At 39.6% G+C, this 23030-nt stretch overlaps 1 protein-coding gene across 1 annotated transcript; it reads right to left on the bottom strand.

Annotated features, from left to right (window-relative positions):
* Nucleotides 1-7: 7 nt before the first annotated feature.
* Nucleotides 8-19803, bottom strand: USP14 (ubiquitin specific peptidase 14). The gene is made up of 16 exons (XM_027675651.1): nucleotides 19634-19803; nucleotides 17009-17154; nucleotides 16346-16378; nucleotides 14372-14476; nucleotides 12597-12700; nucleotides 10406-10464; nucleotides 8389-8519; nucleotides 8028-8108; nucleotides 7201-7280; nucleotides 5604-5718; nucleotides 4272-4337; nucleotides 3873-3965; nucleotides 2838-2966; nucleotides 1718-1778; nucleotides 941-1048; nucleotides 8-822 (listed from the first exon to the last, which is right to left on the bottom strand). Exons 1-16 carry the CDS (start codon nucleotides 19647-19649, stop codon nucleotides 671-673), a joined length of 1479 nt encoding a protein of 492 aa, XP_027531452.1. The 5' UTR covers nucleotides 19650-19803; the 3' UTR covers nucleotides 8-670.
* Between the last annotated feature and the right edge of the window lie 3227 nt (nucleotides 19804-23030).

Below are 23030 nucleotides of genomic sequence, written 5' to 3'. Positions count from 1 at the left end.
GCATCCCTACAGCTTAAAAAAAAGTGGCTTTATTCCTTGACTGCTTTGAGACATTCATCAGTGGTGGCCCAAGAAGTGAAAACAAACGCATACTGTCTACACTACCAGGACAGGAAGTGTTTTTAATGGAGACACATTGCTGATCACAATTTATTTTGAAATCATGAGATGCCAGCAACAGAACAGACTGAATCAGCAGGTCAGGCTGGACAAATACTTGATTGTAGCCACAGCTGTTGGCTACAGGCAGCAGCACTGAGTTACACAACAAGGCAACGGTTCCTCTTCTACCTTCCTAACAAAACTGCCAGGTAAGGCAAAGGATGGACAGATACTGAATTGTGGTATAAACCATGCAAGAGTAACAAATGTGAGAGTAGGTGTGTAATAAATACTTGATGACATTAGAGAAGAAGGAGGACAGGCTCATTTAAAAAAAAAATTATCTTCTGCAAGACATTAAAGCTATTTTAAGTATTGTCACCACCACAATTGGCAGTCCAGTCCAGTAGTGACTAATTGGTACATGGATCAGTTTTAAAACAATATCCCTCTTCACATGAAAAGGTTTGAACAAATTATGTATCCACTTGCTAAAGCTCTGGGGTTAAAGAAGTGATCAGTAATCAACATTTATTTCACACCTAGGCAGAATGACTAAAACGGAAGACTACTGTTCAGCTTCATCTTCAACCACTTCAATTCTGCGAGGCCCGTAGAGTAGAACGTAAGCTATATGCCAGTCTCCACCCCCAGATAACCTCAAAATATCTTCAGGTGTAACAATGCTGACTTTGTCATCATCAAATTTAATCCATTCATCTGCAAGAAAAACAAGAGGATTATCTATACATAAAATCTAAGCTTGCTGAACAGCCCCTTGAATGAAAGGAGCTGTGAAGGGTGGTTAACAGTGCTGCAATTTGTTAATTTTTTTTACCTTGTTTCCTTTTAACCCAAGACACATAATGCCCAGAGGAACTTGATCTGCCTTGATGTGTTAGCACTGCCTGCAGGTCATAATAGCCGCAATTGTTAGAACCAATATCTGAGGGAAGAGGGGAGGGGAAAAGTTATGTCGAGTCCTAGTTGAACAGCTGCGGTAATTTTGAGTAGCTTGCAGACCCAAGACATAACCATGCTGCAGCACTGTAGTTGTGTAAAACCCCATGTGCAGGACAGTACAAAACCCCTGTGAACTAAAAGCAGCAGCTCTCAGCCAGGAGAGTCTCTCAGGAAACACAGGATGTTGTGTGTTCTCATTAAATAAAACATATATCCATAAACATTACTGATGTAATACAAAAGGTGAATATTTTGGGCCTTCAATCTCCAAGCCCCCCAAAACTGAGGCAGCACCAGCACAACCACAACACTTCTACAAGTCCAGTTGAAGTTTTTGTTTTGATTTCAACTTTCTACCACCCACTGACAAGGCAGAGAGCAAAACAACTGCACATTACATGCAAATGTCTTTTGATGTGCATGTCTTCTATTATCACCAGCCTGTCAGATGGATGGCAATTATGCCTTTGACTATCTCAACGTTCTGGCTCATCTAATCTTTCCATTCCTTAAATTTCTGTCAGTTTCCGAAGAATAATTTTCAAAGGCATTAAAAGGAGCCAGGGTTCCCAAAATACTCCTACCATCAGACACACTTAAACACAAGTAAACAGAAAGTTACTTTAAAGTAGATTTGCTTCCCTGTACTCACCATCAGGAAAAGAAAATGGTTCATATTTAACTTCTTTCTGTGCACCATCACTTTTACTAGACTAAAAAACAGAATATGCTGAATTAATGTGGAATGTTTTAATAAAAGCTTTAGCACAATTGTATCAAATTCCAACTCTGCATTGATTTAAACATGTTTCTAAGCCTAAACATTTTTTGTTCAACTTGAAACAAGTGCCATTACTGTATTTTTTAGGTGGACATACAAAAGCCTTATCTAAGCAAGACCAGTTTTAAAACAAATATATAACCATTTTAGCATGTGTTGCCTACGCTGTTCAGCCACCAGATTTATGGGTTTGTTTACGAAACAATTCTGCAGCTGAAGATTGGTTCCTTGTTAGGGGCCTGCTGGCAGCAGAAGTGCCAATACAAAAATACCAGAGACAGACTCTAAGTGCCAATACTTTTTGTTTGAGAAAAACACTCTTTCCTTGCTCCCATCTGTGCAAGAGGAGATGCAAGCCTTATCCAAATGTTTAAATGAATTTGCCAGGAGTTAAGCCAGGAAAAGACTAGCAAACTTAAAAAAACCGGCTAAAGCACTACACTTCTAGCTCATTCACTTTTTTTTTTTCACTCAAGACAGAGAAGTCAGTTTTAGAACATGTACGTAGGATAGGACATGAAACCATTTACCAAGTTTTCAGAGTACTAATTTTAAGGTCAGTGGTACGTATATTCTAAATTTTATCAGTCAGACACGTAGCAGTCCCTTGTACAACCCTTTCCAGCTGGTGAGCAGGGAACAGCTTCCTACACGGCACTTCAAAAATGACCAGCCAGCAAGCAGTAAAATTTGAAGAGAATAATTTTTTGTAATTCACAGAAAACCTTTAGGCATAGCCCTGGTAAGCAGAAGCACTACATTTTAATACGTTAAATACATGCTGTCTGTCTACAGCATTTATATTTCTCATCAAGCAATTATACCAAAGCAGATCTTGTATTTTCATGAAGATGCATGATAAAGAGATCTAAAGCTCAATACAAAGATAACACATAAGAAAATAATATCTTTAAGGATGTCAAGTTTTCTCTAGTTTTATTAGTACCCCAATTTCAGGTGTATGACTTAATTACAATGTCAGGAGACTTACATTCTTTGGCTGTTGATTTACTTTTTTGTCTTCTAGATCTTTGAATTTTGATCGATAAGAAACCATTTTTTCCTGAAGGTCTGGCGTACACAGCTCATACACATCCAACATAAGAGGAAATTTAACATCCTAGGAAGTAAAGAGCATAAAGACTTACTAGCATAATTTGGTACTCCACATTAAAGCATTCTCCCATGGGAAGACAACAATAAGTCAAATTAAATGCAACTCTCTTCACATTTATGGCAACCTGCTCTACAGTACTTACCTAAAGGGCTACAATGCCACCACAGAAGAATGTCTAATTCAGTACAAACAAACCACAATAAATTACTACATTCAGTATACATTAATAATTAATAAATCAGATTCTTTACTGTTAACTGTCCTACTTTTACACTACAGAAATACTTACAGAGGGTAAAGAAAAAAAAAAGGCATGTAGAATGACTGTACACTTGCAAAAAATGTCAGTATTTGCTATCCAAACAATCCTCTAAAATTCAATCTTTATTTCCTTTCCTCCTCTTGAAAGAAAGGAGCATCTATCATGATGCTCCCTAGGCAGCCTATGAGGTCTCTCAGCCAAGGCCAACAGAAAACAAAACTGGAACATTTGCCTGTTTGCAGCTGGTTCCTGTATTTGTCCATCAGAAAGCCAAACAATTAAAGTAACTAAGACAGGAAGTGTTTGACAGCATAGACATTTCTCATCAACTTATTCTCAACAACTGAAAGCATGGCCCTCTCCTTAATTAAACATTCTCCTCTGAACCACTGGTGAAAAGACACCAAAAGACATCTTAACAGCACTGGGGCAAATTCACTTCTGCCTCTCACCTCCTCCCTCAGTCTGATAGTGTAGTTTGCCACACACCATCACAACTGGGACAAAGCTACTTTGTTAATATTTTTAAATGCAATTTAAAAGCAAACAATTTAGTAAATACTCTTCAAGTACTAGTTGTCTACTTACAATAAAAAGTCATAGAAAAGTATAAAGAAGATTTAAACTTTAATATGTAAAAAACTTACCTTAAGAACTTTGGCATTCACAGATTCTTTTTCTTTGTAAAAAAATCTGACCATCTGAATAGTCAGGTATGCTGGCAAGCGACTAATTTTGGACTACAAAAAAACAAATTAGAAAAAGCTATTACTTTTGATATTCACAGATCTTAAGCACTGCAACTTATTATGGGAACATATTGTACACAAACCCATAGGAATATAACAAGGCCTCCTGTTTTGAAGCTCTGTATAGAACTGTACTCAAAGAAATAATTTTCAACTGGTCTTAAGTTTCTTGGTAGTGGATATTCAGATGCTTTACAAACATAAATCACATGTTGTTGCAGCAATGACTTTGTGTTTTGGGACAGAAAAATGACAAAATTTAAAGGAATTACAGATAGAAACAGAAGTACCACTCACAGATTTGATATAGAGTGCATTTCTCTGCAGCGTTGGAGAGAGTTTGGTGATTTCCTCCTGAAGACGCTGTTTAAAGAAAAACAAGTAATACATGTTCATCATAAAACACAGCTTAAAGAAAAGCACAATGGAGGTAAACAAACCATAAACTAAATCTTGTTCTGCCAGTCTCTTGTGTTGCTATTAGCCATTATGAAACGCAGGATTTTGAAATTCCTTGGCCAAAAGACCATGTCCATTCATTCCTTCAGCTCCAGGCTCATTCCTGAGCCCTGACAACACTAAGTTTCTCTCTGCAGAAAATTTTACTCTACGGGAATAGAACAATAGGATTTGGTTATGAACTGTATCTGGATTTGGTTACAAATGTATTGTGTCATGGTTGTAACAACTAAAGAAAATCTGAAGTTTCTTGTGATGAGAATATTTGCAAATTTCTCAGCTGTGTCTCAACCAGAGACAACTGGTGTCTCCTTATAAAAATCAGGGAAAGACCAGCCTGGTTCTTAGTGTTGCAACTCTCCTGCTACAGGCAATCCAGCATAAGAATTCTAGATCTTTTTTGGCCTAAAAGTGAAGTTTTCTTTTTTCATAATCCTTTTAATTTGTGAGCATTTGCTATTTTATCTTACTTTTTCTTCTAAATTCTGTCAAAAAAAAGAAAAAGAAAAAGCAGATACAAAGATTTTCTGAGAACCATGCAACTTGGTTTCAGTCAAGTACAAACCAGATCACTGTCCTGACCTTATACAAGTACTCCTCTCCTTGCTACTTCAGACTCTCCATGTTTGGAGAGCCCATAGAATTTCAAAATATATATATATACACAGATACATATAAAGCACAGACTACTTTAAGAAGTTCTACTTAAATAAAGTTTAAACATGATGCTGCCTCACGAAAAACAACACCTCCTACAAAATCAAATTTAAGTTTAATTGTTCCATCATCTGGGTTATTTTTATCTGAGCAACCAAAGTGCCACACTACTTTAAAGTTGACTTTTCGATTTTTTGGGAAGCAACTACTGCACACTTAAATCATGATATTGTTCAGTCTGTTTCAGAGTGAAAGCCAGCTAAACAAAGAAGCAGCAAACTGTTCTGCACTTGGTTACCTGCATGGGGAAGACCATGTCAGGGTCAAGAAAATGCTCTGTTGAAGTCTACTTGACATTTAACATGCAATTCATTTCCCAGCCAGCTTCCCACTGAACACCAAAAAGATTCTTGAAACTTTGTAAAGCTTGGAGAGCAGATATCAATTCCAAGTCACAGGTTAAAAACAGAGGTCATCTAGAATTTCAATTAAATAAAAGTTGCAATGGCTTACCAGTTTTAGTCCTGTAAACAAATATTTCACTTCTTGATTGATAAAACAGCTAAGCTGAAGCAGATTCTCCTTTCCCTTAGTTACTTCCTCTTCTTCGGCTTCTGTACATTTCATGCTTCACAAAATTAAGGAAAACCATCATGCACCAAGAGCTGAACTACTAGTCTGGTGAAAACAGCACAGTAATTTAAGGGATTTCTGTACTTGTGCATCGATACTAGTGTAAAAAAGATTTGAAAGAGCCCTTCCTTCTAACCAATCTGTTCCTTCGTGGCTAATGACAAGGGGCATCTGAGGCAGACAGCATAGCAAACAAAGTAAAATAAGTCTTTGATCACCATTTAAGCTGAGGCCCACTTTGCTCTTTCTTCTCCACCCCACCATCCAACCCCCATGACACAAAACATACCAACTGGCTGCCAACACCAAGTTACAGAGCAACATTATACTCCATTGCTGTTTATAATTAATAAAATTCTCCTCTTCCTGTTGCTGGTCAGACTTCTCCTTTCTTTCAACATGCACAGCCTCCTTTCCCTGCTTTATATCTGTCCTCTTCACTGAAATGAAGCCCATTCTTTCATTGTTTTCTACACTTTCTTCTAATTGTTCTGTCTGTCCTCTCTTTTCATACTTCTACCCCTATCCTTTTCTCTCATCCACCTCTTTCCAACTAGCTATTTTTCTGACTGTACCTATTCTACAAACGTTGCCACAATCACACTTTGGAGGTTTGCAACACCCCTTTTCAAACAAGCCTCTTCCTTTTGCTACTGCTTAGGCATCATTACTCTTAGCTACATATTCTGCAACTCCAGCTATTTCAAGGATAACAAATATCACGATACAGGGAGAGAGATGTGTGACTCTTACCTTAAAAAAGGCCTTTATTCTTCATTACTACCAAGCTATGAGATACAGCACCTCACCTAAGGGGATGCTTCCTTATTTCAGACAAGTGAAATGCACAGTGTAATTCTTTCTAAAGTGGTGCTTGGTTTCATGACAGCCAGGATTTTGGGGTGGAAAAGTGGGAAAAGCGTAATACTTACTGTGAGATGTGTGCCCCATGTGGTCATATACTTTTTGTTCTTACTGTAAAGAAGCTACTACAAAGTTGTCAGCTGCATTTGTTTCTTACTCATCTAAGAGCGGACATCTAATTTATTTCTTAAGAAATCAATCACGCTACCTTTTGTGCACGTTTAGTACGACAAGTATAGCAGCAACACACCCCTACAAGCCAAAAAAGGCCTATTTAGGACAATAACCACTTTTATTTGGATAAAACATGTCAGCATCCTCCAATTTGACGAGTGCCAATCTTCTCTGGGGAAGAAATCTGCTATTTAAAGTCAACGAGTTTTTTTTCTGTAAATTTCCATTACCATTCTTCCTCCCCACATCATCCTCTCTATCAAAGTATATCCAACCTTAACTTCAACTTCCGTGTACTCCTGCACGACATCATTCCCCCTCTTCCACAACACCCACCTTAATTTTCTATACTACTCTGAACAATGCTTTTCATCCCTGAACTCAACTGATTAAGTGTGAAATTGCTGTTCATTGTGTCTTGCCTTAATCTTTAGGATACGCTGTTTCAAATTCAATGCTGAAGAATTGATCAATTAAACTCTTCTTTTTAGAAGACGCTGCTGTAGCTCCAGAGTCTGTCTGTAAAACAAATTCTCTTATGATATAACTTTAAATAGCATGTAAATACAGTCTTCTCTACAGACAAAATAACCCCATTTATTTAAATTCTTTAAAGCCTATTCCTTAATCTTTCTATAAGTGCATTTTTTCCTAATCAGCCAATCTTTTTACACAGCATAAAGGTTTCAAAACCAACGTACTTATAGCATGCTACTAAAAACCACATCAAAGCACATTAGCAAGCAAGGTTTCAATCAAAAACTCACATCTCCCTCCCCCATTTAAATCTATCTTAAATTTCAGGGTAGTCTATCAGATTTTTGCCACTGCCAACAGTTTACAGAGAAAGAGGAGAGCTGGTCTGGTAAAATCTTGGGGAAAAAACTTCAAGCAATTTTTGATCAGGTTGATTTGGTTAGTTGTCTGTTTAAAATAGTATAAGTTAAAACTGTAGCACACTTTTTTCAGAGATAAGTTCTTATGTGCTGAATTCACAGGTTATCAGGGCCAGCTGCCATGCATGTGAGTATGTCACCACCAGCTTGGTCCAACACATGCCTTACAAAGCCCACAGTGAAGGCATCCCTTTAGTACACTCCACAGCATGGCTGACATGATGCAGGTAGCATTATGCTGACCAAACACATCAGAAAGCAATTTCACTGATTGGACTACATGTTAAAGAATTCACTAACAGATAATACATGGCAAAAAAACATGTGAAATATTAAAAATCCTAGCTGGTTAGAGTAAGACTACAATTACCTCCATAACTGTATCACTTTCTATGCCTTCCAGCTTCTGCTGTAGCACCCTCATCATCTGCACCCAGCACTCATTGGCATCCTAGGAAGAGAACACAACATTACATCTGACCAGTAGCATTATGATTCAGTAATATTAAACCCATCAACCTTTATTCTATTAAAAAAAATATTGTAAGGATTCCTTAAGTAAGAATTTCTCCCTAATTCCACCATGCATTTTCAGAGCTAGCAATTGATACTATGTTCAACTTTTCCATGCTACAAAGACACTTTACTGGGATAAATTATATTATATTCTTGTTCCCAACTTCCAACATACTATAGAATTTTTAAACAATAAGCTAATAATCAGTCTTTACCTGTTGAAGGTACTGGCCTTGATCACCTTTCTCTGCAAACTGTGGGAAGGCCATATGTAAAAACTGCAGGAGAATGATAGGTGGAATACTGGAGGAAGTTTTATCCATGGAATCAAACAAGTCTCTAAGAGCTTGAAGAAAAAGTAAGTGAATGCTTTGAGAAGTGCAAAACCAATTCAAACACGCCAGGAAGTGCAAAAAGAATAGTAAACCAGCAACAACATTTAAAGACAAATCATTTAACAGTGTCCAATTTGATCTTTCCAAAGTAGAATCAAGTTTTCCAGGTGGCATAACAGGTGTACCTAAGATCTCATTTCTGAGCATGACTTTGCAACCATAAAGATGACAATTCTGAGAGTTCAGCACATAATGCCTTGTCTTTCCTGGCTGCTAACAAAAAATAAAATAAAATAAATTTTTTGAGCAATTAAGATTTAATTTGAAACACATTTGAGAAACAAGAGGACTACACTTAGAGAAACCAGAAGGCATCCACAATCCATCCTCTAGAGTAACTTAAGTTTCACCAACTACTGGGAAAAAACCTTTTATTTTTCCCAACTAAAATATCTAGGAAATACTCATGCTTAAGACTCAGGAAAACAAGTATGTGTATGCATATGTGCAGACAGCTCATAACTATGTGCAATCCAACAAATGATACTGACTGCATGACAACACACATGGCTTTCTTTTTTGCTCCACACCCTACCACCTATGTCTTATCTACTCAGGCTACAGCATTTTAAATCCACAGGTCACTTCAGAGACCTGTTAATCCTCACAACAACCCTGTGAGGTAGGCAACAGTCTGCATGGTCACTAATTTACAAATGGAGAGACTAAGGAATGGTACTCGAGTAAGTGAACAAAGGCAAGATTACAAGGAACCAAGGTCAGTTGCTTCCTCTCTTTCAGAAGTATCTTCACTGACCTTGATAAAAGTGTAACTAATATGACACAGCAATTAAAAAAAAATGCCACAAGTGTCATGCAGGAGTTCCTGAACAGCTCAGCACCCAAGAATTAACTACAAATTACTTAAACTATTAAAAAAAAAAACAACTAAGAAGCAGAGCTGTCACCTTAAAAGAAAACAAGGGACACGAAGTAAAGGCAGTTAAAAGGGGAGGGGCAGGCATGGCTGTATAGAGTAACCATTGAACTTACCACCCCAAAATTCGATCAGCAGGCATACCCACAAACTGGACCTTTCCTTCCTTATATTGTTTTGTTTTTCCTTAAATGGACTGGTAGAAATCCCAATGTCCTGGCCCAGCATCTTAGTGGGGCAATGAAATAGAGTAAAAAAAGAAAAAGCGGACAAGTAGTACCCTTGTTCAAGTGTAAGGGGTCTAACTAGAATTCTAGTTAGAACTTGAGATACGGGGCCATCGTGAGCTCCCATGTTGTGAGCACCCAGATCACCACAACAAAGAATAACTCTCATTTTGAAGACACTACTTTCCATTTCAGTTATGAAAGCTGGATCTTTAGGGTAAAGGCTAAGACCACTGACAAGGCATCAGCTACTACCCTAACAATAATGCTCAGCCAATAAATCATATTAAAAACTACCAATGAAATACATGTTCCAGGAGTATGGCGTTAGCCTACCTTAAAGTGGAACAAAGAACAGCACACTAAAATATTTCTAAACAAAATGATCAAATCAACCAATGGATGGATGGAGTCTGCTTTACTAAGTTCCAATTACTCTATGCCTACATGTGAAATGGTTAAAAGATACAGATTATTTCTATCTAAGCCTAGACCACACTTGAATATCTTTTCCCCACAGTGCAGCTGGGCAATATGCAGAGATACACACTTTGCAGGCAGGGGCAGAATAACCCTTAAAGGCAAAATGAATCCTCCAGTGCTAGCAGATCTTTAATTCCTAAGGCATATGTACCAAAGAACAATACACAGGGTTCTAAGTGCAAATTTCATCTGCAGTTAGCAGGAAATAATACACCAGCTTTAAACCCTGTTTTCTACTCTAAACACTAACCTGCAGTAATGTACTGAGCAGAGGCCATTTCTCCTGAAGCTCTTAAGGCACCACCATACCTAAAGGAGAAGAAAAATAATTTGTATGCAATTAAACACAACTAAGAAGAGCAGTTGGGTTTTTAGATCACGAAGCAGGCAGCTGCTAGATTTATTTAAATATATCAAAGGAAATCAATCACCAAACCAGAAGTAACTGAAGGTAAGATTTACTCACATTCACCTCAAAGTCTCAGATATTTTGCAAGCACTGCATGGAAGCAAAGGAAAACTGGCATCCTTCAGACGATAAATAAAGGCAGACCAAGAAGTCTGGATACATCACTGCTACTTCCCTAATCCATTTGCCTTAAAGACTTGATTTCTCAGTTTCTTTAAAAATAAGAAGTCTAAATAAAAGCTACCCTATTTCTGAAACATGTATCCTTCAGATACATGGAAAAAAGACACTTTTGAGGATAGATGGCAGATACAACGCACAGAGATGGAAGGCAGGCTTGCTTCCTCCCTGCAGAGCAGAGGCAAAACACTGAGAGGTGCAATGTTTCCTTGGGGAGATATTTCCTACATTGAAGAGGTATGGGAGTCCACCTACATTACTAGAACTTACCACTCTTCTTTGAAAGAAGTCTTAATTTAGCAGCTGGATGAGAAACAGATCGACTCCTCAAAGCATATACGCTGTTAAGTGAAAGGAGGGTCTCACACATGCTCCAATCTCAGACTGCATTTTTAAAATTCTGACAATCAGTAGATGACGAGCAGGAAACTTTCCCTGACATGCTACAAAACATGGAGACCACTGGAGCAGGTGGTGAGAAACAAAGTTGTAACATTAAGCTTTCCCACGTGAGCCCTTTCACTCCTCTCCTACTGCCATATACCCTACAGCTTTCCATGCTGTCGTCAAGCAGAGAAGACCAAATAAAGGCTAAATCTCCAGGAAAAACAGAGCTTGAATCTGAGTGTGAACCTAACTTCCCACAGACAATACAGCCACATCTTGTACTGCACTCTGCCAGTTTCACAGGCTACATTTTGCCATTTGGAATGTTAAATCTGTCAAATTCAGCGCAGCAACTCAAGAGTCCTTCGCATGGAAATAAACAGACTTTCCTGAAATAGCAACACTGATAAACAATAAAAACCTTTAAAACTAAGTTTCTGTAATTCACAAATAGTCCTCAGGGCTAAATAATTAAGGTTCACCTGCTAACAGAATGAAGAAAAATTTAAAACTACTTAAATAACCAGTGTTTACAGTAATCCAGAATATCCAGCTGGGTACCATGGAACCAAGAAAGCAGTGTGTTTTAAAGGAATTAAGTTAACCCTAAGATGGTAATGCTCTACCTAATTCTCACTTTTTTAAAATACTGATTGTTTTCTCATTACAATTCATCAGGAGGACAAATTCAGGCTCACATTACCAGTTATTCTTTTTTCCTCTGATATTCATAATTTTCGAGTTTCTTGCAGATCCCTTACAAGAAAAAAAAAAAAACAAACAAAACCTACACTGGCCATTTTCACATTTCAGTCCAGAATAACAAAAACAAACAAACAAAAATCAGAAAAGTTATCCTACAATCAGAACAAATTAGAAAATGAAACAAAATTCCATAAAGGTATGTCTTCTGTTTCCTAGACATCCACATGACTCTGGCATATTCCAGTTTGCTACCACAATAACACCTATGGTCCTATCTGAGAACTTCCTGCTGTACCTCCAAGTAGCAAATGTCAGTAACATCAGAATTTCGCACCTGAAAACACATTGTACAATAAAGACATTGAAGGAAATATTCCTCAAAGGAACTGGACTCCCATATGATTCTTCTATACAGAACAAGACCATAAAAACTAACCAAAAAACAGGGTCAGGAGTTCAGTAGCTTGTTTTAGCATTTTAAACAAGTCTTGATAGGAAGCACTTTCCAGCTAGGCAAAACACGTTCTCTCTACTAAAAGCCAGTTCCAAGAAATACACAGCCGTAAGTTCTTTAATAAAGTACAGACTAACACAGCCATAGGATAAACTTTCAATCATTATGTTAACCGTGAATACTTTTTAAGAGTAACAGATTGTTATGATAATCCATACCAGTATTAAGATAGCAGTTCCACAAAATATCTTATTTCATAAGCTAAACAAAACATTTTAGTCGTGGTATTTTTGTCCTGAATCCTACCTTTTAAGGGCCTCTTTCACTTCTGGCACTGAGCGGATACACTGAACCGTAGCATTCATGTAGCAAGTGTTGCCAAGGTTTGTCAATCCACATGGCAATTCCATCTACCAAAAAATTCACAAGGGTGCTTAAAGGCCAGAGAGATGTGCAACCATTTATTATAAACGCTGTAATGTTACATCAACTTCTAAGAAGAGGAGCTATCAGAGATGCATAAAACATGGAATATTCCATCAAATTTTATGAAGTTTTCCAGATGCATTTTATGATTATATTAATCATTTCACCATTTGCTGTTTTTAGGGGACATTCAGGAATGCTTTGGTTTTCTTTCCTGTGCATGTTTAGTTTAATGAACATATTCTTCAAGCAAGCAGTCATTCAGAAAGTTCAATTATAATCTCATTCAAGTTTTGACCTTAAAGTTCTATTTCCAGGAAAGTTCCACATGAATACATTTGCACAAAACACTGGTGTTTTAATTAAAATCAGTTTTCAGTAAAACTCTGAAAGTGATGGAGTTTGTAGTCTGAAACAAAAGCATTATTTAAATTCCTCTTCAGAAGTCTACAACAGATCATTAATCTGATCTTTTCAGACAACTTGTGAATTTGACAAACGTGAAGGCCAACTAATAATTAAACTAACCAGTTTCAGAAACAACTATAAATTACCATGTAATAGCATTTTTATTTCTTTTTCTTTTTAATCCTGAATGCTTAGGTAGTTGTCAGGGAAAATCATATAGTTCAATGAAACTGAAGTAGTACTGCATACCAATACCAATTAAATATTTGAATACACATTTAGCTGTGTATTCCATTATTGAACACATGCAGTACAGACAACTGAATTCTGATGTATTACAAAATTTCAATCAGAGAAATGCATTGAGACTAACTTTTTCAAAATGTTATCTGACACTGAATCATCTCCTTGCTTGCCTCTCAGTTATCTCAGTCTGTGTACGGGGTTAATCTCAAAAATACATAAATATCCTTCACCTGCAGGCAGCCTGGAAGGCACTAAATACTGAAGCACAAACACAATCCTAAACTACAGATCCTTTTTCATACAGACATGCATAAAAGTATTCCCATTCTGCAGGTGCAGTTGACAACAGTCATGCAACTGTTAAGTGTGACAAAGAGCTCCCAGTTCAAATGACTGATGAGAAAATGAAGTCTTTCAAATGGTAAAAATGAAAACAACTCAGAAGTTGCTTCATTAAAAAATAATAGATTAATTATGCTCTTTCAGAATTTACTCCAATAAAGCAAGACATAAAATCTGTTCTACTAATGGCAAACTTACTTTCATTTTTCACAAAGAAAAGTTGACTTAATACTACTAACAGAAATACAAAACCCCAAACACACCCTACACCAGACAAACACTGGTTTCCCTCCACAGCTATGAAAGAGGCAGGAAACAATTTCGCATATCTAAGAGCCCTTGTTCAGACAAAGTTCAGGACACTAATACAGCAAGGGCAATACAATTTTGTCTTTAAAAACATTAGCAATGCTATTTTTAGAAAATCTACTAAGCTGCCTGCTCAAAGAAAAAACAGCACTAATTATATGACTTTTAAATTAAATCCCAGACTTCTCCTCACTGCTTCAAGTTGGGTCATCAATGTAAATTTGCGTTTCTTGGAGAAGATGGTAAACACACATTACAGTTTTAAAATCCAGTTTTAAGCAACTGCAAGTATTTAAAAACTTGCCATTACTCTGAGGTTTACAAGAAACCAAAGTTTGAAATATGCTTACAGCTGAAGCCAACTGCTCCTCTGTCATGTCTTCTACAAAGACAGGTCGAGCGATTGGCTCTTCTGGAAGTGCATCTGCAGAACCCATCATCAGTAAGGTCATCCCCTTGAAACACAGTGAAAATAGCAATAAATATTTAAGGACAGTTATTTCCAGTTAAAAAAAATCATTAAACTCTTAACATATTTTAGCTATTTCCCCGAGAATAAACACAACCTTCCTCTTGGTTTACAGAACCAATACCGCACTATTGTGATTTAAGGGTATACCTTAACTTCCTCTTATCTAGAAAATACTTATTGAGAACACTTCCACAGCATTATCCATGCTAGATGTTTCCACTGAAACATCTAGTGAGCTTGCCAACAGCTGACAACGCGGAATGCCAACTGGGACTAAACATTCATGGAACACCCCAACATGAAGTGCTCAGAGAAGCTCCCTTCCTGATGGATCACTCGGGATGGACCACCTTCAACACTTGAGTGCAAATATTCCTCCTTCCTTTAAGCCTTACAAATTACCAAGGGTAACTGAGCAACTAAATTCTGCTTTGAAAGAAGCTGCAACACTTGAGCTTCAATCAACTGTCTCCAGTTCTCAAACTCAGAATTCTCTAAACAACAACAAAAAGGTCCCTCATCCTTCACTTGGAATCTGAGGAGACATTTCAGACAGATGCGGGTAATAATGAGGACCACAGCTTTGAGTTCAGATGGTTTTTTTTTCACCTGAAAAGCAAGCAGGAAAGGGAGGTGCCATCTTTTGGCCTGGCAAGTTCTGAGGTCATTAAACTAATTGGAAAGTAAAAAATAACCTAAATTACCCCATCAGTTTAGGCATGAGGACCAATATTTAAGGGGGGGAAAAAAGCAGCAATCAAGTTACCATGCTTGCTGAACTAGCATAAGGAAAAGGAGTCTTTTAGCATTCAATAGGAGTACATCTACACAATAAGATCTATCAAAGGAGGAGAAAATTACTATCTGGGGCCTTGAAAAAAATATAGTGCTAAGGAAGAGAATGAACAACAGAATGAAAAGAAACTGCTTTGACAGTGCAAATAAATCCCTAGAACTTTTATATAATATTATTAAAATTAATAAAGGCAGCTATTAGCACAACAGTATGCAGAAAAGGACAAGAATATTACTGGGTTTTTTGGTGAATGACTTTGCTACAATAGCTGCATCTACAGGTTGCTAACGGATAACTGCGAACTAGTTACAAGGGTAAGAGTAATGCTACCTAAGTCAATCTGCTCAGTGAAGAACTGGAGCAAAACCTGTAACAGATGTTCCAAAATGTTACAAGATATGTACAGAAACGAAAATGACTAAAAAAAAAAAAAAACCAAACAAAAACTTGTGGGATTCCTTAGTGCAACATTATATAGGTAAGCAGCAAAAATACATTCACTTTTTGTTTTCTTTTTGAACTAGCCAAAGGTATGAATTAAGATTACTAATGGCTTTGTTTATAAACAGCAGCTATTTAGTACAGGAGAACAAATCTCAGGAGGATGGTATAAAAGGACATAGAAAGACCTGTAACTTCAGCATTCCCAACAGAGGTTGTCCACACTGGGGACAAATGAGCACAACGATCCACAGACAGTGCCCAGGTTCACAAGCTCTCTCTACATAACATCACTTATTTTTATGGTCACAGATGGACTACACAGAAGGACCACTGCTCAGACCCAGAGCATTTCTTGTAAAAAAGAAAGAAATACATGCTCCCAAGTGCTTCAAAAAAGATGGTGCGATTTCCCTACTGATGCCAAAGAAAGGTTTTTTACAAATCAGTGTAAGCATCCTTAGGTATGACACCTGTAAAATTATTTTTCATCAAGATGTGATTTTTAAGAAAGCGCTACCCATTCAAAGAGAAACAGCAAGCACTTTTAAGTCTTTCTTTAAACGCCAAAATAAAAATCAAACCAGTAAAATTTAGTTACTGCTGAGAACTTACATTCTTTATTTTTAGGTTCCCCCAGTCATCATCCTGTGAAATAAAATAAAAGACAAGTTAATTATCTTGCAGCAAAAGACAAGCAAGCATTTTCATTAATATTAATCATGTATTTCTAAATATATAACTGTGTTTCAGACAAGATTACACAACATTAACCCTTTACACATCATCAATTTTGTCTGACTGAAATAAAAAGCAGCAGTCATCTTTTCAATAAAATTCTTCATCTGTTATTCAACACTGCTTAGATGTAAACAGGTTTTTGAAGCAAAGTTGACTTTATCTCATTACATCAGAAAGTCTCCAGCAAAGAAGTGCTAGAGAAACTTTTGTTAAACAAGCTAAAAAGAAAAAAGTTGCATTTGGATTCTGAACATGAAACAGTAACAGGAAAAGAAAACCACCAAGCAGAGCAGTGTTTGGTATAAAAGAGTAAAGAAGTGTTTTAAAACAACAGTGTATCTCAAAACTATTTAGCTACAAACTTTTGCCAGTATTTTCTAGCAGTAGGCAACAAATTGTGCACAATTATTTCAGAAAAGTGCAATCAGTTTAACAGGTACAACAAAAGACCTTCTGGAGGAACACCTGGAAATATGGTCATTGCTCGTGTTATCACATAATAAAGTTAGAAATAATAGAAAAAACGTGGATTTCTACCTTCAGAGTTCCTCCTTTAACCATAACCTTCTGTCTAGCTGGCTGAACTCCAGTCAGTGCAAATAGCTGGGCTTTGAAGACCATTGGAGGTTCGTCAGTGTTCAGCTCCACGCCATCAAATTTCTCTTTTCCCCATTTCACATTAACTGCAAACAAAATGTTTTGAAACTGGATTATTTCCTAATATATAGGAATGTAATTACCAAGATCACCAAGACTTTACACTGTCTCAAAACATTCAGTTTTCAGCTCTTAAAACCTGTTAATAACCAAGCTGAAGGACACCTTTTTATATGGCACCCCAGGCATCAGAACATACTACTTCCAACAAATCTAAATATATCCTACAAAACCATTGTAAGCAACATACATATTGAGAAACTTTGCAAGAAATGAATGTGTATAACAGCATCGGAAATCCTTTAGGCAGGTCTTCACAAAAGCAGTTTGGAACCAACCCTCCCATTCTCTTGGTACTGCTCATTGCAAACAAATGGACTTTCTGAAAGAAGTTCAGGGGTGCAGTTCCAGTTCAGTTTTTCATAGCATTTGCGTTCTCCTTCAGCGGAAAACAATACAATGTTCTTTAAAAGCAAGGCTACTGATCCCAGGAAAGGTGCAGGATGGGAATTAAGACGTGAAGTGAAATTTGGTTACACAAAGCATAATTCTTGATGCTGGAAAGGGGATCACAAGCAGAAACATCAAGCAGAGTGGCACAATGGAATATTAACTTCATTTTAGGGAAGTTATTACCGACCAAGAGCAGACAAAAAAGTGCCTGGAATAAGCCGTGTGTTTCTAATGAACATCTATGACCACTTCCTATCACTATCACAGGTACACAAGGCTTCTTCAGCAAGCTGAAGGTTCGCTGAAAATCTGTAAAATACAGCAGGCAGTAATATTCTACACGCACAGTAAATGGCTGAAATATCAGAGTTTAGGAAAGCCACCTTCTTCTACCTGTGTTTTGGTTTTATTTTTTAAACACAAAACTCTTAGAAGTCATAATTTAAAAAAACCCTTCCAAAAAGGTTCAGATTTCAGATGTATGCAGTGCTTGTGATGGGTAATACGACAGAATAATCACAAGTAAGTCTAAATTAGCTAAGACTAAATTAGTCTACAAAGCAACTCAAATGACTGACTTTTCAGTACTTCTAGCAGAAAGTACCTTCTGATTTGCTCAACCTTCTGGGTTTTTTTAAACACATTTATTATTTTGCATATTTAAGACCTACCAAGCACACAGTTTTCCCCATTTTCCAGGAAGACAACCCACTCAGTCACTGAACAAGTCAGCTGCACAGACTTTTGGGTTTTGAATTTTTGAACAGTCATGCATCCACTGCTAAATATGCAGAAGAGTTAGCAATTATTAATCTGTAGTGTCACTGGTTTTGACAACTCAGCACTCAAGAGGAGGAACTGAAAAGCGTGAGTGTCTTCTCTTGAAAGAACGCAACCAAGACTTCATCCAAAACAAAAGAGAAATTTGTTAATTTGAAAATAATGTAAAGTAAGAAAAAGGAAGGACGTATTTTCCCCACTGATCAGAAAACACAGCTCACACAGATCACAGAATGGGTCAGGTCAGAAGGAACTACAGTGGGTCATCTGGTCCAATCTCCCTGCTTAAGCAGGGTTGTCCTAGAGCACATGGTACAGGATTATGTCCAGACAGTTCTTGAATATCTCCAGTGAGGAAGACTCCACAAAATGTGGATGAGTTCAGGAAAAGTTCTGTTACACTGACATAAGCATCCCAGTTTGACAACCACAATTAAAATAGTGGAGAAACTGTGTACTGATGTCACCTACAACTTAAAAAACTAAAAACCCCCAATAGGCCAGACCTGTGAGATATAAGCAAGGAAGTGTCACTGGAGGTTTGGCTCTTGCAGTCTTCCATAGAAACTTTGCCTCACAGCAAGGAGGGTAAGTGGAACGCAGTACAATTTAAGTAAGCTTTAACTTAAGGTTTAGGTTGGACATTGGGAAGAATTTCTCTATAGAAGGGGTGATTATCTACTGGAATGCACTACCCAGGGAGGTGGTGGAGTCACCATCCGTGGAGGTGTTTAAGGAAAGACTGGATGTGGCACTTAGCACCATGGTCTAGTTGACAAGGTGGTGATCCATCACAGGTTGGACTCGATGATCTCAGAGGTCTTTTCCAACCTATCTGAGTTTGTGATTCGTCCAGTTTTACCTAGGATATAATGGATTTAAAAGAGCAGAGGCAGACGCACCTAAATAAATTCGGAGGCACGGATGCAGAACTCTGGCTCACCTGACGGGCAGCATCACTTCTCTTTTAGCAGAAAATCCAAACAAGCCGAGACAGGGCAGTGCCGAGACCCGCGGGACGCGTGAGACACTCGCTCTCCATTCCTCCCTCCCGGACACCCACAGGGCCAGGCCAGCACTCCCTCCCTCCCGCCCTGCTCCCCGGCCGGGCCGCGCCTGCCGCGGCGCTCCCGCCGCCGGCCCGTGTGCCGGGGTCGGCGCTCACGTGTGCGGCGCCTCCCGCTCCCGCTGCCCCTGGGCGGCACCGCCCGCTCCCGCTCCCGCCCGGGAAGGGCCCGCCGGGAGTGCGCGGGGCGGCGGGGCCGCGCTCACCTGAGAAGAGCGGCATGGCGGAGCGGCGTGTCCCGGGCGGGCGGGAAGGGAAAGAGGAAGCGTGGCGGGAAGCGGTGCTGTCGGGGTGGGAGGCAGCGGGCGGGCGGTGTCGGCGGCGGGTCCCGGCCCCGCTCGGGGTCTCATTCAAACCAGCCCCCGGGATGACGCTGCAAGCGCGGCCGCTCGGCGGAAGCGGGGCGGGGCGGGTGCGCGCGCACCGCCGGAACGGGCGGGGCCCCCCGCGGCAGCGGGAGCGCGCACGGGGCGGGGGCGGGGGCGGTGGTCGGGCGGGTCCGGGCGGGTCCGGGTCCGGTTAAACCTGCGAGCCGTGGGGAGAGCCGCCGCTGCAGGGTCTGGGTGGGGCGGGAACGGGCCCCGGTGTTGGTGCCGTGAACGGGGAACATGGGTGTGGGGAGCGCAAGGCTGGAGGGAGAGTGTGTCCAGTTCGTACGAGAGAGACGTGGAGCCCCTGGAGCGGGTCCAGAGGAGGGCAACAGAGATGATCAGGGGGACTGGAGTATCTCACGAGGAAAGACTGAGAGACATGGGCCTGTTCGGCTTTACAAAGAGACGACTGAGAGGGGACCTCATTAATGTCTATAAGTATCTGAAGGGAGGTGTCAAGAGGATGGAGCCAGGCTCTGCTCGGTGGTGCCAAGCAATAGGACAAGAGGCAATGGACAGAAACTGATGCACGGGAAGTTCCACCTGAAGTAAAGAAGAACTTCTTTACTATGCGGGTGACCAGGCACTGGAACAGATTGCTCAGAGAAGTTGTGGAGTCTACTGGAGATATTCCAGAACTGTCTGGACACAATCCTGTGCCATGTGCTCTGGGATGACCCAGCTTGAGCTGGGAGGTTGGGCCAGATGAGCTGCTGTGGTCCCTTCCAGCTAACCGATTCTGTGTGATTCTGTGAGAGCTGAGGTGGGCTTATGGACCCCCTGGGGGGTCTGCCCAAATCTGCTGTGATTGCACAAGGCAGGAGGAGGAAGGCAGAAAAAATAAAAAGGCTGTCGTGGATGAAATATGTTTGGTTTATAGGAAAAGGTGGAGTAAGAGATGAAACTGTAAACAGAAGAACTTTACTGAGGGGAGAGGGGATGACTAATCTACCAGCAATGACTTTGAGACTTGGTGATAGATAAGGAGTGCTGAAACATGAGTGTGATGGCAACAACCAGGAGCCTTCAGCACAAAAGCCTTCAAGTTTTAAAGATACTGAAATCAGTAGATATGGAGACACTAGTCTCAAGTGCTTCTACAAAAGCTCTCAGTATTAGGCTGTGGTTAAAGAAACCAAAGCAGTGCTTAAACATACAAAAAGGGAGACCATGCCAGAAATGGACCCCTCCTAGATACCACCTCTTGGAACCTGGCAGTCCTTTGCTGCTTATGTCTGCAGCTCTTAAGAGCTTCTGACACAGCTTATATCACCATCTGGTTGTCTGCATGTGCACTTCTGGTCCTGTTTTTGCCATAGAAGTGATATCCAAAAAAAGAAGGATCTTTCCTTGATAAATGTGCTGTTCATCAAATGTGATTTTCAATTCCAAACAGTAGAAGAATAATATACAAAATGGCCATAAAAATAATCCAAGGTTTCAAAGTAAGCCCTAAATGGAAGGCTTAGAAATTTCAATCTTGGCTTAAAATTCCAGTCTTTTCTGACTGTCGTGGAGAAGAGCGAAAGTTGATTTTATTCAGTGTAGGCTCCTAGATGTGAAAAGGAGGTGTGGGGGGACCAAGGATTACATTTCACAGAGAAGCTCCAATGGGTGTTATGCTGAAATTAAGCTGGATCTTGAATTAAGGTGGAGTTTCCAATTACTGAGGCAATTTAAGTATTGTTAAAGTTGACCAGCAAGAGTGATGAATCTTCTGTTACTTTGACTTGCTGAAAGGAGCTTTCTAGAAAAGCTTTAATACCATTCTAGGGTGAGATCCTGCAGATCATCTATTCAAGTGAGAGCAGACCCCAGCTGCCTGCCTGTGAGTCTGGGATATCTCCAGTCTAGCCCCTTAACACCAACAGTGACCTACATAGAGACCGTTTATTTGGGACTGCTAAATGGAAGTGGAATGCTCTATTGTCTGAAGTGGCACTGAACACATTCTCCCCTTTAGAGCAACCAACCCTTAGTGGATCAAGGCCCAGGCAGTCACAGACAATGCATTTCCAGGATTTGAGACAGGCACTAGATGGTGCTGTGCTGAAAGAGAAGCATCGGGGGTTGTATCTACAGGAAAAATCATCCCAACCTCTGCAAGGTGAAGAACCACTACCTCCCTCTTCTTTCCTCCAAGACCGTGTAGGCCTCTTCCTGCAGTAACAGCTGTGTGCCTTTTTCCTTAAGGAGGGAATCAATAGATGCTGGTTTCCCTGAGTCTTACACAAACTGTCACAAGGAGTGTAGAGAAAAAGAGTGCAACGTGATCTATACATACAAAATGCAGATTACCTTGATGACATTAAAATGGAAAAGATTGATTGAATATTATTAAATGCATTTTTTTTTCTTAGTGAAGACAGGCCCTGAGGGAACCTTTGTTGTCAGCAACTGCCTGCCCTGGCTGTTTCTCTCTGGCTAGTTGCAGGCCCATCCGAGCATGGCTCCTTCTCATCCTGAGCTGGATAGATGTACGCCAGCTTGGATCCAAAAGCTGGGGCTGTGTCGATAGCAAAATACTGCGCTGCAAGCCAACAGGCCTGGCAGGATTTATTAATGCCAGAAGATGGGTCAGAGCAAGTCCAGATCTGTTTAGAAAAGGCTTTTACACTGTGAAATCTCCCTTGGCCCAGTTCTGATGAGCACAAGTGGTAGGTGTATCCTCAGACAGTACAAGCAGGTGCTGTGATACAGCGAAAGGTGTGAGGAAGCAAACCCCTTTCCAAGGCATGCTTTAGGCACCTTTGTAATGCCTGTAATAGAACAAAGATTCATTTTAAATAATCAGACACTTGGGAGTTAAAATACTACATTTACATTTTTTGTTTCCTTAAAGGGCAAGATATATTATCCGATACGTTGACAGGCACATTTATTAACATACATTTTGTTTTCTGTGGGGGACATAATGTTCATGGGAACCTGTTTGTGTATCATAGAATGGTTTGTGGTGGAAAGGACCATGTGCACGGATGTCAACTACTAGATCAGGTTGCCCAGGGCCCCATCCAACCTGGCCTCCAACATTTACAGGGATGAGGCTTCCACAGCTTCAGTGTATCTTCTATGTATCTTCAGGCTTGAAACATTTTAATGATTGTGTATTCGCAGCACAAGTAGGATCCAATCACATTATTAACTGCTGTCTTCCAGATAATTTCCATGTAAATTAAACTCAAAAAAAATAGTAGTTGTAAGTGGTTTAGATCCAGTATTTCAGTGTCTT

Source organism: Neopelma chrysocephalum, unplaced genomic scaffold (genome assembly GCF_003984885.1).
Source record: "Neopelma chrysocephalum unplaced genomic scaffold, ASM398488v2 Primary Assembly neopelma1_22, whole genome shotgun sequence".
Lineage (NCBI taxonomy): Eukaryota > Metazoa > Chordata > Aves > Passeriformes > Pipridae > Neopelma > Neopelma chrysocephalum.
The sequence above is the reverse complement of the archived record's forward strand: the minus strand, read 5'-3'. Positions and strand labels throughout refer to the sequence as shown.

Coding starts and splice junctions, on each gene's coding strand:
- USP14 (XM_027675651.1), bottom strand. Junction 16,379..17,008: donor TTAAAGGAGGAACTCTGAAG/GTAGAAATCCAC, acceptor TTTATTTCACAG/GATGATGACTGGGGGAACCT. Junction 4,338..5,603: donor TGTTTACAGGACTAAAACTG/GTAAGCCATTGC, acceptor TTCTTTAAACAG/CGTCTTCAGGAGGAAATCAC.